The sequence below is a fragment of the Neltuma alba genome, unplaced genomic scaffold, assembly GCF_004799145.2.
Source record: "Neltuma alba isolate B1F8T4 unplaced genomic scaffold, ASM479914v2 tig00013318_pilon, whole genome shotgun sequence".
Lineage (NCBI taxonomy): Eukaryota > Viridiplantae > Streptophyta > Magnoliopsida > Fabales > Fabaceae > Neltuma > Neltuma alba.
This window is the reverse complement of record NW_021637593.1, coordinates 67,950-88,350: the sequence shown is the minus strand read 5'-3', so window position 1 is coordinate 88,350 and position 20,401 is coordinate 67,950. Positions and strand designations below refer to the sequence as shown.

Here is a 20,401-nt window from a genome sequence, read left to right as displayed (position 1 = left end):
TGTCCCTTCCTACCCCATCCACCCTCCACCTGTCCATTTGCCAATAAAACTTAAAATTAATTTTAAAATCGACACTTCTTGAAAAATAAATTTATTATTAAATAATCATATAATCCATATCAGATATAAAACTAGCCAAGCATACTTATCCATGACTTAGCCTGTGACTAATTTTTGTCACATGTATAATTTAAATTAAATATAAGCCTTCGGAAGCTCATCGTGATGATAACATCTCATGAATCGCCATCCTGCGAGCCTCGATTCTCGAAATAAAGGTCGGCGTTGCATCTGATTCCCCCCAATTTTCTATTTCCGTAGACTTTGGGCAAAAGAATATGATTGGTCCCAAAAAAGATGCTGATCGAGATCGTCAAACCTTATTAAGATCAAACGGTTCAGAATCCCAGCTCCCCCTCTGGCTGTCCTATATATACTGCCAAGTGCGAGCGTTTAAACTCGCCTGGCGCAACGCCACCAGCCATGATGGAGGCAGCAAGATCTCTGAGATACTCATCTCAGACGCCAGTCTCTGTTTCCTGGTGAAGTTTTTCATTTTTTTCAGGAAACAAATACTAAAGTTTGAGTCTTTTATATATATATATATATATATATATATATATTAGGGAATTTGCAGAGAGATGGGTGGTGGTGAGATGAGGAGCCTGAGGAGCTTCCAGTTCCGACATCATCATCACGGGAAGAGACAACAACAGGGGATTCCTAAAGGGTGCCTGGCGATTAAGGTGGGTCAAGAAGGAGAAGAACAGGAGAGATTTGTGGTGCCCGTATTGTACTTCAATCATCCATTGTTCTTGCAGCTCCTGAAGGAAGCCGAAGAGGTATATGGCTTCGACCAGAAGGGAACCATCACCATCCCTTGCCATGTGGAAGAGTTTCGGACTGTACGAGGCTTGATCGATGGGGAAAAGTCATTTCATCGTCACCACCACTATCATCATCATCAGCCCCACCATCATATTGGGTGTTTCGGGTTCTAATTCTGGTCAATACTTAGTAGACTGACATAATAACCAAAAGAGAGAGAAGAAGAAATGCAATGTTCTGAGTGAGAGATGAATGATCTCTGGGTTGTTAGTTGAATACTTGAATTAGTGATGTAAATTCCATGCAGTGTTTTGGGTTCTCTGTGTTTGCAGTGCCTGCTTATTCTCACCTGCATATATATGTAATGAAAAAGAGATGCTTTGTTAGCATCTGTTTCAGTGATCTTTAGCGTTTCTTCAAGTTTTCTTTTCTGCGTTGGAGAATCGATGTTCGCCATTTTAATTGGATCGTCACTCGTCAGAATCCATAGACTTTTCAAAGCAAAAGCAAAGAACATGCGTGCGGAGCGTGAGCGTGAAGGCCCTGCAAATGGGTTCTTTTTTAGGCACTACCTATATTCATGATTGGCTTCGCCATAGTCCGTGGTCATTCCATCTATCCTGTATATTACAAAATCTGCCTGTATTATAATTAAAATATATAGTTTATATTTTTCTTTAAAAAATTCCCAAAAAAATATTTTTAAATTTCAATTGCAAATTAGTCTTGTTTACCGTACTTTAATAACAATTAATAATATTTAAAAATAAATAACAATATATTTTTATAATAATTTCTGATTCTGATTTGGGATTTTAAAATTTTAAATGGAAATTTTTGGGGTCTTCTTATTTTTTACCAGCAATAACATAGTTTATATTGAATTCTACACAAATTACAAGTCGTCACAATCTTAGTTGACGGATACATACATACATATATATATATATATATATATATCAGGTTCTCTATTTTTTTTTTTCATCTGGTGAGTAGTATATTTAGATTTAGCTTTTATTAAGAAAAGGTTAAATTATATAAATTCTCCTAAATCTTTCTACATATGTAAACTCTCTCTCTCTCTCTCTCTCTCTCTCTCTCTCTCTCTCTCTCTCTCTCACAATTTTTAAAACTTGAGAAGAAATCCCAAAAAATTTTATTTTTCTGCAGACATCTATCCCTCCGCTCCTGATTCTTTCATTATTACTAATTGAGTGTAATACATTAATACTACCTTTAGTCCTTCACATAAAAACTGGCTGATAAGTTTGAGTAGACTAAAAAGTTTGTTGAGTTAGTTATTTGTAATAATTATAAATTGTTTTCTCTAAAATACTCTTGTTAATCATGTGTATTAGTTAGAACTATTATTTGTTTGAACCTTTAACATGTACAATTACTATAAGGACTACCTTAGAAAAAAAATGAACAAATATAGAAAACAAAATAAATTAGATTCTTATATTTAAAATCAAATTAAAAATTAAACTGGCTCTTATATTAAAAACCGAATGTAGTATTATTGACCGATTATTTTTTTTCCAATTTTATTTCTCTTGCATAGGTACTTCTTGAAAACTTTTAGTTATATGCAGATAATTCCACTTTCATATTATATGTTTTTAGAAAAGTAGCCGACAGATTAATAGTGAAAATGTTATTTGCATAAATTTTAAAATTTAGGAGTTTTTTGAAATGACGGGATCTGTTCATGCATAACCCAAAGTTTAGAAATTATATATTCTAAATGCATGCATTGTACCTTTTTTTTTTTTCCTTTTCCTGGTTAGATGAAAAAAGAAATGTCTTGATAATGAATAGAGCAAGAAGAATGAATCAGATAACCAGGAGAATCGCATCTCTGAACATATAAATTTAGATTCACTGTCTTTGTTAAAAAAATGTAAACATTTGACTTGGATGGTGTAAATTAATAAAATATAAAGTAAACAAGACTTAAATGAATTTTTAAAAAATAAAATGTAACGAAATCTGAATTATCTAAATACGACATACATGAATACTATAGTGCAAATTAAATAAAGAGATGTCTTAATTTTTGAAATGTATGGACGACGTTGGTATAGGCATTTGAAATAGGACATATCGCATTCATGTTTGTGGGGTCTGAATTTAACTGAATCACTGAATTTTTTTCCTGGAATTTCTATGAATGAGTGTTTAATTATTAAATACTAATAAATTAAATGATGGGATTTTTATATATTCGAATGGATGAGTGTTCTAAATTGGATTTGTATAGAGAAAAAGAAAGACACACATATGGGGAAGGTGCGAGTTGATGGTTGAAACGCTTCCACGTTTGTGATCCAAAATTTTTAATACTTAATGCCATAATGCTAATTAACTTAATGAAATTTATATCCCATTATTTATTCGCAATATCATTTGAGTTTAACTGAATATTTTCATAAGCAAGCGGTCAGAATTTAGGTGTAATGAGATGATTAAATATAATTTAGAGCCTTGGTGGTAATATAAGGCTCGCCTCTCATCGGTTTTAATTAAATTAAAATAAGTGAGTTAAATTTGAAAATAATATAAAATTAGTTACAACAACAAGATAAATTAATAACGAAAAGAAGTTTAAATGAATAGTTTTAAAGGACGATCTTTGCATCAATCAACATGGTATATTGAAGAGATATGTATTAAAGAGAACATATTATTTTAATTTGAAATTAATGGTCTAAATTCTGAACGCAGAGCAATCAGCTTAAAAAGCAAAGCATCTTTAATAAAATATTAAATTCAACATATTTTGAGTTAATTTATAGTGCTTCATTATGATTCGTGTATTGGTTAAGCAATTCATGAACTAATAATGATTGCAACTAAAGTAAAGCATGATATTAAAATTGAGACCAATTAGTTTTTCTTGTTATTAGAATCGTGGGGAAGAATATTGTATATAACTACCCATATACAAATTAAACAATATGCCCTGGCACGTTGAAATTGAAGAGGATAATCATAGACTTATTTTCGAATCTTTCTATGTTAATTATACTTTAAACCAGGGATGGCCATGGACATGGCACAACCGCGTGGGATTTTTTTTTAATAATAATTATCGTTACTTCCAATTCCAATTTTGTTTGACTTTCTTTAAAAAAAAAAAGTGAGCTAATATAATATTTGGTTCTTTAAATTTATTCTTATTTTGATTTTAGTTTCTCAATTTTTAAACTATAAGCTTTATTCTCTGGAGAAACAAAATAGTCCAAGTTTTATTAATTTATAAGGATCAATATTTCAGATAAAATAAAGTTTGAAGAACAAAAATCTATAATTTAAATTTTGAGAGAGCAAAATCAAAGTGAAAATAAATGTCAAAAATTTCTAAAGTTTTAGCTTATACCGACTTCACGTTCTTGTGGATTTTTTTTCCATGTTTAATTTCTAAAGTTTCGAGTATTTTATTATTCCATGTTCGCTTTCTTTCCCAAACAAATTATGATTTTTTTAATCAATATTTTCATTCATAATTCTTTTTGTGGCTATATTTTCTTTTGGATTGTTTCCATATATTATTTTTTTCATAATTCATAAGCTATGAATATTGAGAGAAATCCATATGTGATTGAATATTTTAGTTCTAAAATAAATCTATTCAACAACCGATTCAAATTTTATCATTGATAATTTTTCTTTTGTGTGTGCATAATATAATATAATATAAACTTATCAAATCTCCTGCTAAGAATTATCAGATCCAAATTAGACAGGATAATCAAATCTAAAATGATGTTTGGATAAAAAATCAAACCATAGTTTAGAGAATAGCTTTTGGAGAATAAATTTTTGGGATAATAGATTTTGTAAAAAAGTGATTCTGATAAAGTGAAAGTGTCTGCATAGCTGTTACTAAAAATACTTTTTATATATGCTAATTACTAAAAAAGGTATAAATTAATATGATAATTACATAAAAGATGAATTTTATAATATATTTTAATTTGAAGGAATAAAATTGTTAATAATATATTTTTATCAACATAATTAATGACATATAAGATAATATAATTAATAAATAATTAATATTTGTATATATATTTATAAAATATAAGACTAAATATGTTTATAAAAAATATTAAGGGTTATTAAAGTCATATTATTTGCTGAGATCTACTCTTACAGGTATAATCATACTCTTTAATTTGAGCTAAAAGCATAATGAATTTACTTTTTCTGAAACCATGGTTTTGAATTCAAAACGATGCTTTTGGCCCCCAAATCATGGTTTGTCAATTTTGCTTCCTGTTTGGCAATTTTTTTACCTAAACCATGGTTGGGAATATTACCCAAACAGGCCCTAAAGATATATGAATCATAGTTTATATTACCATCCAGAGCAATTCTTGGGCCATTAATTATTGTCTGTGTGCGTATGTGTTTTTTTTATTTTTAATTAATAAGTCAACCCTAAATATTGTTTCTTACAAAAACATCGCGACAACATGCTGTAATCAAAACAATTTACATTTTTTTTCACCAAGAGGTCAATAAATATGTTAATTAAATATAGATATTTTATATAATTAGATTAATTAATGTATGCATCTGATGGGTATTTTTCATTATCTCCAAGGTTTAGACGTGAATTAACAATTGATTGAATTGAGAAAAAAAGTGTGCAAATAATATTATGGGCGTTTTAAAATTATTCAAATGAGCAATGGATGTGCTCACAAAATTCGAATAACTTCTTAAATCTTAATCATAATCAAGACAATTAATCCACATATATTATATTAGTTTATGAAAAGACATTAAGTGACTATTAATTTTATCTTTTTCTACCTTAATTACGCCGCAGTGAGAGGAGACTGAATGGGGCCGGATGTTTTTGTTAAGCTATGAGTACCCTTTAACTGAATTATTCAAATAATTAAAAGTAGTAGCCTTACTTCTGTTTACAAAATTACTATAACATTTGAAAACTATTCTTAATGGTATCATTTTTAATTAATCTCTTTCTCATACACATTCATCATTACAGTACATTGAAAAGAATGATGGATATTTGCAGAATGAATTTATGAAACATACTTTTGAATTCATTATTTTTTTTAAATAAAAAGTTTTGTACTAAGAAATATACTTGGTAAAAAAAAGAGTTGGAAATTAGTTTAAGACGGAGGGGAGTAAATGATGATGAGAGAGAAAATGCGGCAAACATGATCAAAGAGAAAAGGAAGGAACTTGGAAGATTAATAAGAAATGGTTTTGGCGGCTTAAAAGGGATTATTGGAGAAGCAGTCAACAATTTAATCATCTGGCAATTGGAAAATATTGGTCGATCAATTCTTTACCGTTTGTTTTCATATTAGATTGAGTTAATCAAGTCCTTATTTAATCACATCAATGAGTTATGATTACCAAATATGGATGTGTCCCTTGATTCTTGAATTCTACTGGGTTTTCCAGTTAATGGACACGCATACCTCTCTTTTTCCCTTCCGATTTCAGGCCCCCACTAATTCTTGATTCAATTTCAGTCTAATTTAGCAGCTACTTTCACCAAACTTCATTCGTCGGCCCATTTGTTTGGACTAAATTAGTTGGCCTCAAATGAAATGATAAGAGACGACGATATTAGACTAATCATGACCGCATGTCACAAGATTTGCGAGTAATAAAAAATAAAATATCTTCTAGTCTTTAATATAAAACATATTTAACTAATTTGATTAGATTAAAAAGATTAAGTAAATTAGTTAATTATAAAAAATATCTTCTTTTCCTCTTCTACTTGATTATAGTTGAGAGTATCCATAGGGGTAATTTAGAAAAAAATTAATAAATATAATAAATAAGTCTTATATTTAAAATCAAAATTAACTAAACAATTAAATCTTATATTAAAAACCGGAGGAATATTAGAAAAGGAAAAAGAAACAAGAATTAATTACCCTCTAACCGGTTCCTACTGTTTTTATAAGCGAGGAAAAATCAAATGCTTCGTGAAGAAAATTATCATTTCGGTGAGGTTTACTTGCGCACTCATCTGGATTAACTTTTATTTGCTTTTGACCCCAGTGTTAAATATAACTATTTTCTCGCACATTGATGTTATAATCAACTGATCTACAAGAGTGTGGGCAATTCCAATCCAGTGATCCGTATTAAATTTAATATTTTAAAAATCAATTCATGCACTAATTATTAAATTTAAAGTGTAAAAACTAAATAAACCTAGCCTTTTGTTGGTTAAACCATTTTTAAATTTCTTGACCAGGATAGCAACAAGAGGCGAAATAAGCTTTGCTATAGTTACACAATATGGGGTCATTTTCAGCATTCAGAGGTCAAGGTTCATGGACTCAAACCGTGGGAAAGATATGCAATTATAAAGTAAAAGCTAAGATTTTGATTTTGAACATAAAATTACTCAACATTTCTCCATATTGACCTTTTTAACAATTCATTTATACACATTCTCCCCCCCCCCCAAAAAAAAAAAACGATGAAAGAAAAATCAAGAGATAAAGAAAAAAAATCCCTAGAAACTTCTAAATATTTGATCTCCTCTCATCTTAAAACTATGTCAAATAGCTTAAAGTCTAATGGTGTCTTGTGTTTGAACTACGCAGTGTCAAACCATGCAAAAATTTAGTGTATCCAAGTAAACTAAGCTTTCCATCAGTATTTCGTATCCAATCTCTGATAATCGAATAAGCCGAAGGACCAAGATTCAACTCCTGCAGTCACCGTAAATCAAGGGGGGGAAAAAAACAAGCCTAAGGAACATATAAATGCTGTGAATTGAAAAATTGGAAACATATACTGTTAGAAAAAGAAACTAATAGCAACACACGGGATCAGTATGATGATGGAGGTGTTCACGCTCAGATCTTTTAATTAGGTCAATTTGTTGAGACAAGTCCATAGTATTCACTCGTACCTCACCGCAATATCAACAAAAATGCAATAATAGCACTTACTCTTGCTAATTCTTCGAATGATATCACACGGTTGCCTTCTCTCTCAAAATGCTCAAAAGCATTGGAGGCAATGTGCTCCCACGTATCAAGTGCCTCTAATTGGTATATGCTGATTGCAGCTGCACAAAATTCTCCATAGTCCATCTTCCTATAGGCAAGCGGTTCCATCTACAAAATTATTCAAGCAAGCAAACAAATGATAATATATAAGTTGCTATCAAGTAGGAATAGAGAGCAACTTTCTCATTGTCTTGTTTATAAATAAATGCCATGAAGCAGAGCTCCAGAGGACATAGGTTACATGTTTTAGAAAGTAGTTTGATTCCAGAAATCATTCGCAGGTAACAAAAAATTCCCAGACACCTTTAAGTCTGCACTGGGAGGAAGTTTCATAAAGCTTGACTCATATGTTCCAAAGCAGGAACTTATAAAGGCAAAAGCAGTTGCCCATTATGTCATCAATCCAATGTGGTCGTGTATATATTCTTCAGACCTTTTATCTTCAACTTATAGCAGGAAAATTCCTATTGGCACAAGTTTTTGAAAAATCGAGGAACTTAAGCACAATAAAGTAATCTCAATTGCATTTCAGCAATCCGATTTGCTAAAGATATTTTCCTCAGAACAATTCCTCACCGAATGTATAATATCCAGAACCCTTGACTCCCTCATGGCCTCTGTTGAATTACGTACAAGAGCCTGCAAAATCACTAAGAAAGTGAATCATAACAATATTAAAATGAGGGAACACAGGCACTCATGCAAACACGAAGAGAGTAAATTATCAAGCAATAAGAAAGTTGTTCTAGTATTAACCATTTTGAAGTTGTCAAGGGAGACATAGCCGTCTTTGTTTGGTTCTAACAATTTGAATTGTGCTCTGAGATACACCAATTGATCTTCTGACAAGGCTTTTGAAAGGGCCTGTAATAGGGAAATAAGGAAGATGGGTTACCCTTTTCAGGGAGAAAGGAAATTGATAATAGAACATCGGCTCATTTGAGTCCACAGAAACAATGTGTTTAAGAAAATCATATTGAAAGAGCTTTTCTTAATAAATGAGCATCCCGTGGGTAATGCCAGTCAGCCATCTCCAGACTCCAGGCATACAAGAACAAGTTTTAGGAATAAAGGTACATGTAAAGGAGCCAGGAAGAAGGAGGGGCGGGGGGAGGTTTATAATGTAAAGGAGTTCACAAACCAAAATCAAATTAAATGAGGTCAAAAATAGTACTGAATTAAATTTAGAGGAATCTCATATCCAGACTAACGTGTGTGAGAAGAAAGGAATACATAGAAAATATCAGTAAAAGGTGTAACATATCACTGTATCAGTGTAAACGTGTGTGTGAGAGAGAGACAGAATCTGATAACAAGTAACCAAAGATTCAGCGGGAGCATATATCTAAAGAAATGAAATAAATAATACCTTTAGTGCTGCTCGTTTGAATGGTGTCGCATGAAGATATGACTTCACTAATTTGTAAACCAATATATCTAAAGGTATAGGACGGTTGTCATCCCTCAGCCAAGGGTGAGCTGCATTTACAGATACGTTGCATTGAGTAATTTTGAAATTTTGATTGAAAAACACTCTTTCAAGGTCAGACCCATCATCTACGTCTATTATTATTACATCCAAAAGACATGTCACCAGAGGCACAAAGTATAATGCCACTCCAGATACGTATGGATCATGGAACATACAGTAAAATGGCTCTATAGTGACAATATCACCTAGTGTGTGTGAACTGTGGATACCAAGGCTGAGAGACAAGGGATTTATACCGTACTGGTTTCTGAGTTTGGATCCTTTCAATTGTAAAACCAGTAAAGTGCCTCCTAAGCAAAAAAGAGTGACCCACAGAGTGAGTACATGGGGCCTACTTCCTATCTCTCCTCCCGCTTTTTTCCCCTCTTTTTTTCTCTCCAAGACTCTAACTATGGAGGCACATTACAGGCTTCACACTCTAAAGGAACCAAATTAGTAGGAAGCCAGACGGAGACAATCCACAATCAACAAGTCGCCTTATTTTATTTAATTTTTTTAAAAAAATTGTCAACATGCTTATTATTACGGTTCACTAGGAATATCACCATCGCAAAGACCAGTATTGTCGCATTTTTCTCAAAAGCCCAAGCTCATGGGTAAAAAGATATGAAAACTTACTTAGAGCTTGGACAGCAGTCATTCTTTTCCTGTAGTCCTTGTTCAACAGCCTTTTTACAAAGTCCTTGGCCTCTGCAGATACAGTCGGCCAAGGCAAATCATCAAAATTTGGGTCAGCTCTGAGCACTGCACGAAATATTCCCGATTCTGTTCGAGCCCAGAACGGTCGACTTCCACATAATAAGATATAGGTGATAACACCTATACTCCATATATCTGCTTCCAGACTATAGGATCTGTGAAGGACCTCAGGCGCCACATAGTAGGCACTTCCAACAATGTCATTCAATCTTTCATCTGCACATAAACATCTAGCAAAGAGTTAAGAATTGTAACTATAGATGTAGAGAATGTAAATAACTTTTGAAGGAACCTAAGTTTATTGATTTCATAAATGCTGTTCTTCAATGATTCAAAGAAGAAAATAAGCAATAGAATCAAGGGATCCCATGAAACACATAACAGAGTAAAGAAATTGAGAGGAAGATGTAAGTTTTAAATGCATGAACATTTGAAATGCAAATAGTTTCACTAGTCACAACACAGCTTCACATCAGAACTCTATGCCAAGAGTAGTAGCAGCACTGAGGTGTATATTTAGTAGCAATGGCCCATGTTCTGTTAAAAAATAATAATTATAAGGATTGGTAAGCCCGGAAGATAAAAATCAAAGATGACTTTGATCATTAACCTGGTCTAATGAAGTCAGAGAGACCAAAATCAATAAGCCTCATATCAGCATCTTCACTTCGTGAAGTGAACAGAAAATTCTGTAAAAGACCAAAACAAATAACCAGCAAGGCTTCATAAAATCTTCTATACAGATGCATAAGTTGGATTAAGAAAATAATTAGATGTCAGTATTGCAAATCATTACAGGGAAAAGTAGTTAAAAGCACAAACCTCAGGTTTTAGGTCACGGTGCACAACACCTTGAAGATGACAAAAAGCGACAACACTTAAAATCTGCAAAACTATAACTTTTGCATCTTCCTCAGTATACTTCCCTCCCCTATAATAGAGGATAACGGTTTTTAATTAAAAAAAAAATTAAGAGAACATATCTACTAGAAAAATCACAATAGTAACAAAGAGAAAACTGACCTTGACAAAATTCTGTCAAGAAGCTCCCCCCCTTCACACAATCTGATAAGACAATAAAAGCCCAGAAATATCACTATATTATGAAGCTACAATTAGAAGATGCATGCTCCCCACACAATTCAACTATAAAATAAGAAAACCCATAATCAAAATCTATGTTGAGCAAAAGACTTGATGGTTCTAATCAAGCATTTAAAGAGTGTGGTTGGACTCATTTAAACATCCTAATAATTAGGGAAGAGGCAGAGTCAATACAGGGAACCTGGACATTGATTGTAGAAAGTAACGAGGAGGCAACAAGTCATAACGACAACAACAAAAGGAAGCAAAATGTTATAGTAAAAATAACACCAACGGTCTTGCTACTTAAATTAGTCAAGCACTTCCTATATGGCAAGGGTTGAGTTCTAAATTTGAAGAATGGGGTATTGAAGGAAAATATTACTTCTGCAGCTCAATTTGATAGCTTGAAAATAGCACCCAGAACAAACATAAATAAAATTCAGTGCTTCAAAGCTGCCACCAAGTTCTTGAGGAAAGTGATAACGAACACAAGGTAAAAGACATACTCCATAACTACGTATACATTGTTGGCATCCTCACAAGCATCATGATACTTGACAAGATGCTTATGGCCAGATAGAGCTTTCAATATCTTCACCTCCCTTCGAACATCTTCGATTGCTATTGCTGTTGTCATCTGCCAAATAAATCTTATTAAGATGCAGAAGCTGATTTAACAAAAATTGATAAATAACTGCAAAATCATGACTTCACAAAAATAGCATGCAGCAATATTAACTAAAGGCACACATGTTGGAATAACCATGAAAGCAACATTCTACTACCAAGCATTTCCTTAGAAAAGAGTAGCAGCAGCATTGAGGTGTATGTGAAGATTTTAATTGTTGTTCTATTCAGTGACTAAAAAACTTCTTTCATACAAACTAAAGAGATGCAATGCTATTAAATCTGTCCAAATGCAACGGACAAGGTAGGACCTAGGGAGTCCTCATGCCATTGCTAATTTCATTATAAAATAAAAATGACCTGATTTTTTTTTCGTGTGCCTTTTACAACTTTTATAGGGACACACTGACACCCTTAGAAACTCTCTTATGTCATATTCACATGTTCCACCCCACTGCCTCAGTGAAGCAGCGTGAGTATTCTAAGAAAATTCCAAACAAAAAAACAAATAACTCTAATGTCAGGGTACCCGCGTCAAATTCCTGAAGTGCTATATATGAGAAATCCCATGGTACAGTGTCTAGTTGAGAGTGGTGCCAACCATGTGCAGTGACCTCCAGGGAAATCATTGTCGTAGCGTTAGATTTATTGTCCTGGGCATCCAGTACAAATTCCAGAACTTCAATGTGGCAGAAGTTTGTACTTTTGTCGCATATCTTACCATCCATTTCAGTTCGATGGGCACAAAGGGGGTAAAAGAAACAATGCTAAACTACAGGACAAGCATCATTCTCAAATACCCAAGATTCTCTCAGGTTCTGGGCAACAGATCGATCAAACACAAGAAATTCAAAGGTAACAAACGCCAACCAAAAGAGTCCAATTTTTATCAGAATCGACTAGCCAGACTTGTCGCCCGAAAAAAAAAATAGTCTGACCAAATAAATACAAAATGAAATGAAGACCAGGTCAGAAAAGATTGGCTCCTTCGAGATCATGAAACTCACTATCAATTCACCGGATACCACACAAAAAACATAGACATGATTAACTAAGATTGTTTATCAAATTAGCCAAAAGATTGTTTATCAAATTTGCCAACTTTAATTGCAAGAAATTAAAAATTTACGACATTATACCTTCGCCTTCGAGATGATTTTCACTGCTACAGGATGGTCTTTGAGCTCTCCCTTCTTGCCCCTTGCAGAGCACGTATGACCAAAATGGCCCCTTCCTACTTCCTTTCCTAACTCGTACTTAGCTCCAAAATTCTTACTATACCCAAAGCTCTTGTCCAGCGCCTGCTCCGGCTCCGTCCCGCGGTCCTCGGGGATCGGGCCCTCCTTGGGTTTCCCATGCCCGAGCCGCTTGGCCAGCGACGCTCTAATATGCTTCGCCGGCGACGGAGGAGGGAACGGTCGTCGAAAAAACCTCCTGGGTGTCGATGTCCTCGCCGGCGACGGCGACACCCCACCCGGAAACGGGCTCGCGTTGACGCCTTGCGGGTACGGGCTCGGCCATGGGCTCGCGTTGGACGACCGGGCAGGGGTGTTCTTCACCGACGGAAACCCGTTGCCACCGCTCCCTGACGGCAGCGGCGACTGAGGTGGGCCACCGGAATCGGCGATAATAGTGGTTGTATTTGTGGCACCGTCATTTTCAGCGGTGGGATTGGTCTTGCCGTAGCACTGGCCCATAGAAAGAGCTAGCTTCGGCTCTGTATCTGATCAGAGCTCAGTCAAAGTCCACACATCGGACGGCCAATAACTCGGACACTCCGGATCCAATCGTCACCGGAAATTTACCCGAATTAGAGAGAGATCTACAGCGAGAAAACGATAAACGAAGAGAATTTCAGTCAGGTAGGGAGATGTAGAAGAACAAAAGACAGAGAGAGAGAGAGACTGAGAATGAGACAGAGAAAGCAAGACACGGCCTGTTAACAAACAAAGACGAGTGTGACGCAAAAGGATGAGGCGGGAATTATAAGCAATTTCGCGGCACAGAGATGGAAAATCCTGAGGACCCCAGTGGACCAACGATCGTGGCCTACACAGGGGGAAAAAGAGAATAACTTGGCAATCAGAGCCGTTGATTTTTCTGATTCCAAGTGTTTCCTGTTGTACAGGATAGTTTCCCGTGTAAGCTACCATGTACTTTTCGTTTTGTCTTTTGCAACTTTTGTTGCAGTTATTGTGATTTAAAAAAATGAAAGAAAAATAAAAGGATGTTCGGTTTAAAAATGAGGGGAGTGAGTTTCTCTTCGGTGGAGGCCGGTGTATAGAGTGGGTCCAAGGACTGACGAATAGTAGGTCGATGTTGACAGACGGAAATAACCTGTGAAGACACGTGGCGAGAGATGGGGGAGTAGAGTAGGATAGGGGATTGAGGGGATGATGTAGGCGATGATGAGAGTGGATTTCATTGGAGGGAATAAAGAGCTGAGGAAGTTTGCAGTGGAAGAACATAGGCTGGTCAGAAGGTTCGAAACGAGGTGAAATTCGATGCGGGACGGAGTTTGGTACAGATCTGAGAGGATTCTATTGTCTTCCTTGTAAATAAATTTAATTCATTTTACCATGTTATAGACACATTTTTAACTTAAAACTGTTGTAAAATGCTAATATTAATTTATTAAAGAACAATCTTACACGGATCTTCATTTTTATTGATGGAAGATTTATTTCTCTTGAGAGACAGTGGTGCAGATCTGTTATCTCTTTTCATAAATTTGAATGATTTGAATTTTATTATATGTTTTTTAAAATATTTTTTATTTTTACATAAATCAGGTCCCAAATAGACAATGTTTTAATTGTAAAATTTTTAATAATGGTGATCGAATATAAAGAAGTTAAAAAAAAACAAAATTTAAACTACGTCGAATGAAATTCACACTGCCCAACTACTACTATGCCCCATTCATTTCCAGCAACAAAAAGCATACTATATGTCTTATTTTATTTGATTCTTTTCCAGCAACAAAAAGCATACTATATGTCTTATTTTATTTGATTCTTTTCTTAAACACAAAGTAAATTATTGCAAAAGAAAATCCCATACCAGGGACTGGATGTTATCCTGGCAATTGAATTTGGTAATTAAGAAGATTAAATTAAATTTAGAGATTTTTTTTATGCCGGTTACTCAATTTTGTATAAATATTTGTGACATAATTTCGTTTTTGTTACGTAGAATTAGGTTGTTACCTTTTATAAACATGCGCCTGGTCTATGAATGAAGTTATGAATATATAAGAGTGTGTGTGTGTGTTTGTGTATAGACTAACTTAATATATTGTTTAGGTTGGCCAAAAAAAACTTAATATATTGTTTAGATTATTATTATTATTACTTTTGCATAGATTAACCTAATAGTTAATAAGTAATAAATAGTTTCCCGAAAATTCGAGTTTATAATTAGGAAAAACTGAAAAAGTTTTCCAAGAGCTGTTATCCTTTCACCCTTTTAGCTATATATCTTTTCAGGAAAGAATCTTATCACACATCGTCGGTTCATAAATATCGCCATTAATATATTGAAAAGCTACCAAATAATTACAAAACGTTTTGGAAAGATTTTTTTAAAAAATACCCATAAATTCCAATAAAAAAATTGAATATAGAGAAGTCTTAAGAAATTGAAATTTTATTTACAGGTTTTACAAATTGACTTGTAAATAACCACAGAAATAGGTCTCAAGTTAATGTGTATGTATATACTCGCTTGGTCTTTAATATAAAACTTATTTAACTAATTTGATTAGATTAAAAAAGTTAAGTAAGTTAGTTAATAATAAGAAATGTGACACGTTTTTCTTAAAATACCATAATCATCTTTCTTAATACCCCTTCTTCTTCTTCTTCTACCTGATTATGGTTGAGGGAGTATCTATAAGGTAATTTAGAAAAAATTGATAAATATGAGAAATAGGTCTTATATTTAGGATCAAAACCAACTCAACAATTGGATCTTATATTAAGGACCGGAGGACTATAATTTAGTCTATCATACTCCCTTTGATTTCAAATATAAGGCATTTTCAACTAATTCATTTATACTAATAAAAATAATTAAAAATATTAATTTTATTTAAAATTTAAGTATTTTCAGTATTGTTATCACCAATTGTTCTAAATTTCAATACTAGTCACTATCTGTATTGAATACGAGCATGTGCAAAAATTTAATACTATCAAATACTTTATAAAAAAAATTTAAAACACCTTTTAAAAAGCGTCCTGTAACAATAGGGACAGAATAAAATAATAGAAGATAGATGGAAATAGGTTATGGGAGTACACACATCACTTTATTCAAATAAAATTTGATAAAAGAAAATTCACTACTACTGCTACATCTACATGCATTAAAAGGATCTATGGCCGGGCCACGAAGTCAACCGCTACCCAACTCCAGAAACATCATTAAATGACCGTAAGGTGCTTTAATTTCTAGCTACTATGATTAAGTGCATTATCAAAAGCTATAACTTCATTTGGTGCACTGCCCCGTCACTTAAACATTAATAAATAACAATCACATTATCATTATTAGGAAGCCAGCTTGGAGATGGCGTTGGTATGATATGTCCATCCAAAATACACAGGAAGGGAGTTTTTCTTTCTCCTTTATTGTAAAACAAGAGAGTCGCTTTTATATGTTAAAGTCTGAACTCATCTCTTAGTATGTGAAGTATGGTTTATACTGCTTATTATCATTAATACTACTTGTAATCCTTAATATAAGAGTTAATTGACTAATTTGAGTGGATTAATAAAATTTGTTAAGTCAGTTGTTTGTAGTAAATAAGTGTTATCTTTCACAAAATACTCTTGTTAATCATGTGTATTAACTAAAAGCTTAGAACTACTACTTGATGAAACCTTTAATATGTATAACTACTACAATAATTATTTTAAAAGAATGAATAAATATGAGAAATAAAGTGAACGATATCTTATATTTAAGGCTAAATTAAATGTTAAAATAGCTCTCATATTAAGAAACAGATACTGTGTAAGAGCTAGTTGAAAAATTATTTTGATCATAAATCTAATTGTGTCAGTGCATGTAATTAACAAGAATATTTTAAAAAATATAACATATGTTTATTATAAGTAACTAACTTAAACAATTTTCTTAAAATCCTTAAATCATTTATCCAACTCTTGTATTAAAAATAGGAGGTCGTACAATTTACGCATACTCTTCATAGTATTAGCCACGTTCTTGGGCAATAACTGATTGATTTTGGTTAATATTTGGAATATCGTCTAGATTTTTTTTGTTTTTTTGGTTTAATACAGTTTAGCTCGATGCAATCTTTTTATTATGATTATTGTAACTAGTTGTAACCTGTAAATTATAATTTCTTACTCTGTGCCTTCTTTTCAACCTTTTCTCTCCCTATAATTGATTGTATATAATAACAATAAGAATGATAGTGTTTTGATCCTACTTATAAGACACTTCCAGTATATTTCACACAGACTAAGAAAAACTTTAAAATGCATTAACTTTCTATTAAAATATAACAATTTTTTAACTTCATGTATATTTAATATATATATTTTTTCAAAAAAGACAACTACCCTCCATTATAATAAATAAAAAACAAATAATACATTAAAATTAAAATTTAATAAAATGACTTATAAATATGATAAAAAATCTTCTCTCTTTGTTCTATAAATAGAACCAAAAGAGTAATAATACTCTACAATAACTAGTGAGTTGGCTCATTCATTTGCTCAATTTTCCCCCTAATTTGACTATAAAGTTAGATAGAAAGCGCTGACATATTGCTCTCGTCCCTGTGGCTCTTTAAATGTTATTAGTTGCTAATTTCTAAATTTAAAATTTAACTATCATATTTAAGTGTCATATCACGTTAAACAGATTAGATATTTCTCTGGGCATTAATCATGTAAGTTTAATGGAATGGGATGAGGCCCACCATTTATAAATCATACAATTTACTACTCATCCAATCCTTAATACAGAACTCAATTATTAAGTTGGTTTTGATCCTAAACATAAGACCCATTTATCATATTTATCAGTTCTTTTTAAATTATCCCTATGGATACTTCCTCAACCATAATCAAGTAGAAGAGGGAGAAGAGGTATTAAGAAAGATGATTATGGTATTTAAGAAAAATGTCATATTTTTTATAATTAACTAGCTTACCTAACTTCTTTAATCTAATCAAATTAGTTAAATGGGTCTTATATTAAAGACCAGAGGAGTATAATTTTTTTTTGTTTTATATTGATGGATGTGCATGTTGTTCTTTCCATGCGATGCATGAAGATAGTTGAGGGATAATATATTTGTTTTTGGGACAAAAAATAATTCATGTTGTTCGTTTTAAAATGGGGCGTAAAGACAATTCAAGGCAGCTTTTTAATTGGATCAATGTTAAGAACAATCAATTTTTACTCACTTTATTTAAGTACCAAGACTATTTCATCGCAAATGCTTATTGACTTGTCCATTCTCCAATTTGACTGAAAAGTCATAGATCTTATCATACATAACTGGATCATCATCGCTTTTGATAAAATATTTAGAAAATTCAGTAATTATGATGACTGATTCCCTCATTAGAATTATCCTATAAATACTAGACCACCGCTCCTATGAATGTCCATAATTTGTTCTACAAATTTTTTATAATAAGCCATGCACTCTTATCTAGCTTCTTTTCTTGCATGGTTTAGTCGTAATCTTCTATCTAAATATATATCAGCTCTGATTATTAATATAAAAGTTAGTTTAACTTTAGTTAGTTCTAAATACAAGACCCCAATCAATTTTGTCTCGAATATTTATCTATTTTTAAAGATAATTTTTATAGTAGTTGTATATGTTAAAAGTTTCATTAAATTTAGTTCTAGTTAATACATCTGTTTATTATAAATAATTAACATAATTATTTTTTAGGTGGTAATATAAAGGGAGAATTACAAAAAAAAAGCTGAAAATTACAAATTCCAAATTAGGTTTGGTAATATAACTTTATTTGATATTGATAAGTTTAAATTTGCAAATAACAATAAATTTTATTAACATTCCTTATTTAGTATTTACAAAATTATAGTTTTTTTTAATCATTGTCCCATATATATATATATATCTTACTCTGTGCCTTCTTTTCAACCTTTTCTCTCCCTATAATTGATTGTATATAATAACAATAAGAATAAGTGTTTTGATCCTACTTATAAGACACTTCCAGTATATTTCACACAGACTAAGAAAAACTTTAAAATGCATTAACTTTCTATTAAAATATAACAATTTTTCAACTTCATGTATATTTAATATATATTTTTTCAAAAAAGACAACTACCTCCATTATAATAATAAAAAACAAAATAATACATTAAAATTAAAATTTAATAAAATGACTTATAAATATGATAAAAAATCTTCTCTCTTTGTTCTATAAATAGAACCAAAAGAGTAATAATACTCTACAATAACTAGTGAGTTGGCTCATTCATTTGCTCAATTTTCCCCCTAATTTGACTATAAAGTTAGATAGAAAGCGCTGACATATTGCTCTCGTCCCTGTGGCTCTTTAAATGTTATTAGTTGCTAATTTCTAAATTTAAAATTTAACTATCATATTTAAGTGTCAAATCACGTTAAACAGATTATATATTTCTCTGGGCATTAATCATGTAAGTTTAATGGAATGAGCTGAGGCCCACCATTTATAAATCATACAATTTACTACTCATCCAGTCCTTAATACAGAACCCAATTGTTAAGTTAGTTTTGGTCCTAAATATAAGACCAATTTATCATATTTATCAGTTTTTTCTAAATTACCCCTATGATACTCCCTCAACATAATCAAATAGAAGAGGGAGATGAAGTATTAAGAAAGATGATTATGGTATTTTAGGAAAAATTGTCATATTTTTTTATAATTAACTAGCTTACCTAACTTCTTTAATCTAATCAAATTAGTTAAATGGGTCTTATATTAAAGACCAGAGGAGTATAATTTTTTTTTTGTTTTATATTGATGGATGTGCATGTTGTTCTTTCCATGCGATGCATGAAGATAGTTGAGGGATAATATTATTTGTTTTTGGGACAAAAAATAATTCATGTTGTTCGTTTTAAAATGGGGCGTAAAGACAATTCAAGGCAGCTTTTTAATTGGATCAATGTTAAGAACAATCAATTTTTACTCACTTTATTTAAGTACCAAGACTATTTCATCGCAAATGCTTATTGACTTGTCCATTCTCCAATTTGACTGAAAAAGTCATAGATCTTATCATACATAACTGGATCATCATCGCTTTTGATAAAATATTTAGAAAATTCAGTAATTATGATGACTGATTCCCTCATTAGAATTATCCTATAAATACTAGACCACCGCTCTATGAATGTCCATAATTTGTTCTACAAAATTTTTTTATAATAAGCCATGCACTCTTATCTAGCTTCTTTTCTTGCATGGTTTAGTCGTAATCTTCTATCTAAATATATATCAGCTCTGATTATTAATATAAAAGTTAGTTTAACTTTTAGTTTAGTTCTAAATACAAGACCCCAATCAATTTTGTCTCGAATATTTATCTATTTTTTAAAGATAATTTTTATAGTAGTTGT

The 20,401-nt window shown here is 32.1% G+C and overlaps 2 protein-coding genes across 2 annotated transcripts; one reads left to right on the top strand and one right to left on the bottom strand.

Moving 5' to 3' along the window:
* The first annotated feature begins 467 nt into the window (after window positions 1-467).
* LOC114736193 (auxin-responsive protein SAUR32-like) lies at window positions 468-1,256 on the top strand. The gene has a single exon (XM_028923966.1). The coding sequence runs from the start codon at window positions 642-644 to the stop codon at window positions 999-1,001; it is 360 nt and encodes a 119-aa protein (XP_028779799.1). The 5' UTR covers window positions 468-641; the 3' UTR covers window positions 1,002-1,256.
* A 5,946-nt stretch (window positions 1,257-7,202) lies between these two features.
* On the bottom strand, window positions 7,203-13,694 carry LOC114736191 (CDPK-related kinase 3). Its single transcript, XM_028923964.1, has 11 exons — window positions 12,900-13,694; window positions 11,640-11,770; window positions 11,071-11,112; window positions 10,870-10,978; window positions 10,658-10,736; window positions 9,967-10,263; window positions 9,226-9,335; window positions 8,613-8,720; window positions 8,433-8,495; window positions 7,797-7,964; window positions 7,203-7,553 (listed from the first exon to the last, which is right to left on the bottom strand). The coding sequence occupies exons 1-11, from the start codon at window positions 13,455-13,457 to the stop codon at window positions 7,416-7,418; spliced, it is 1,803 nt and encodes a 600-aa protein (XP_028779797.1). The 5' UTR covers window positions 13,458-13,694; the 3' UTR covers window positions 7,203-7,415.
* Between the last annotated feature and the right edge of the window lie 6,707 nt (window positions 13,695-20,401).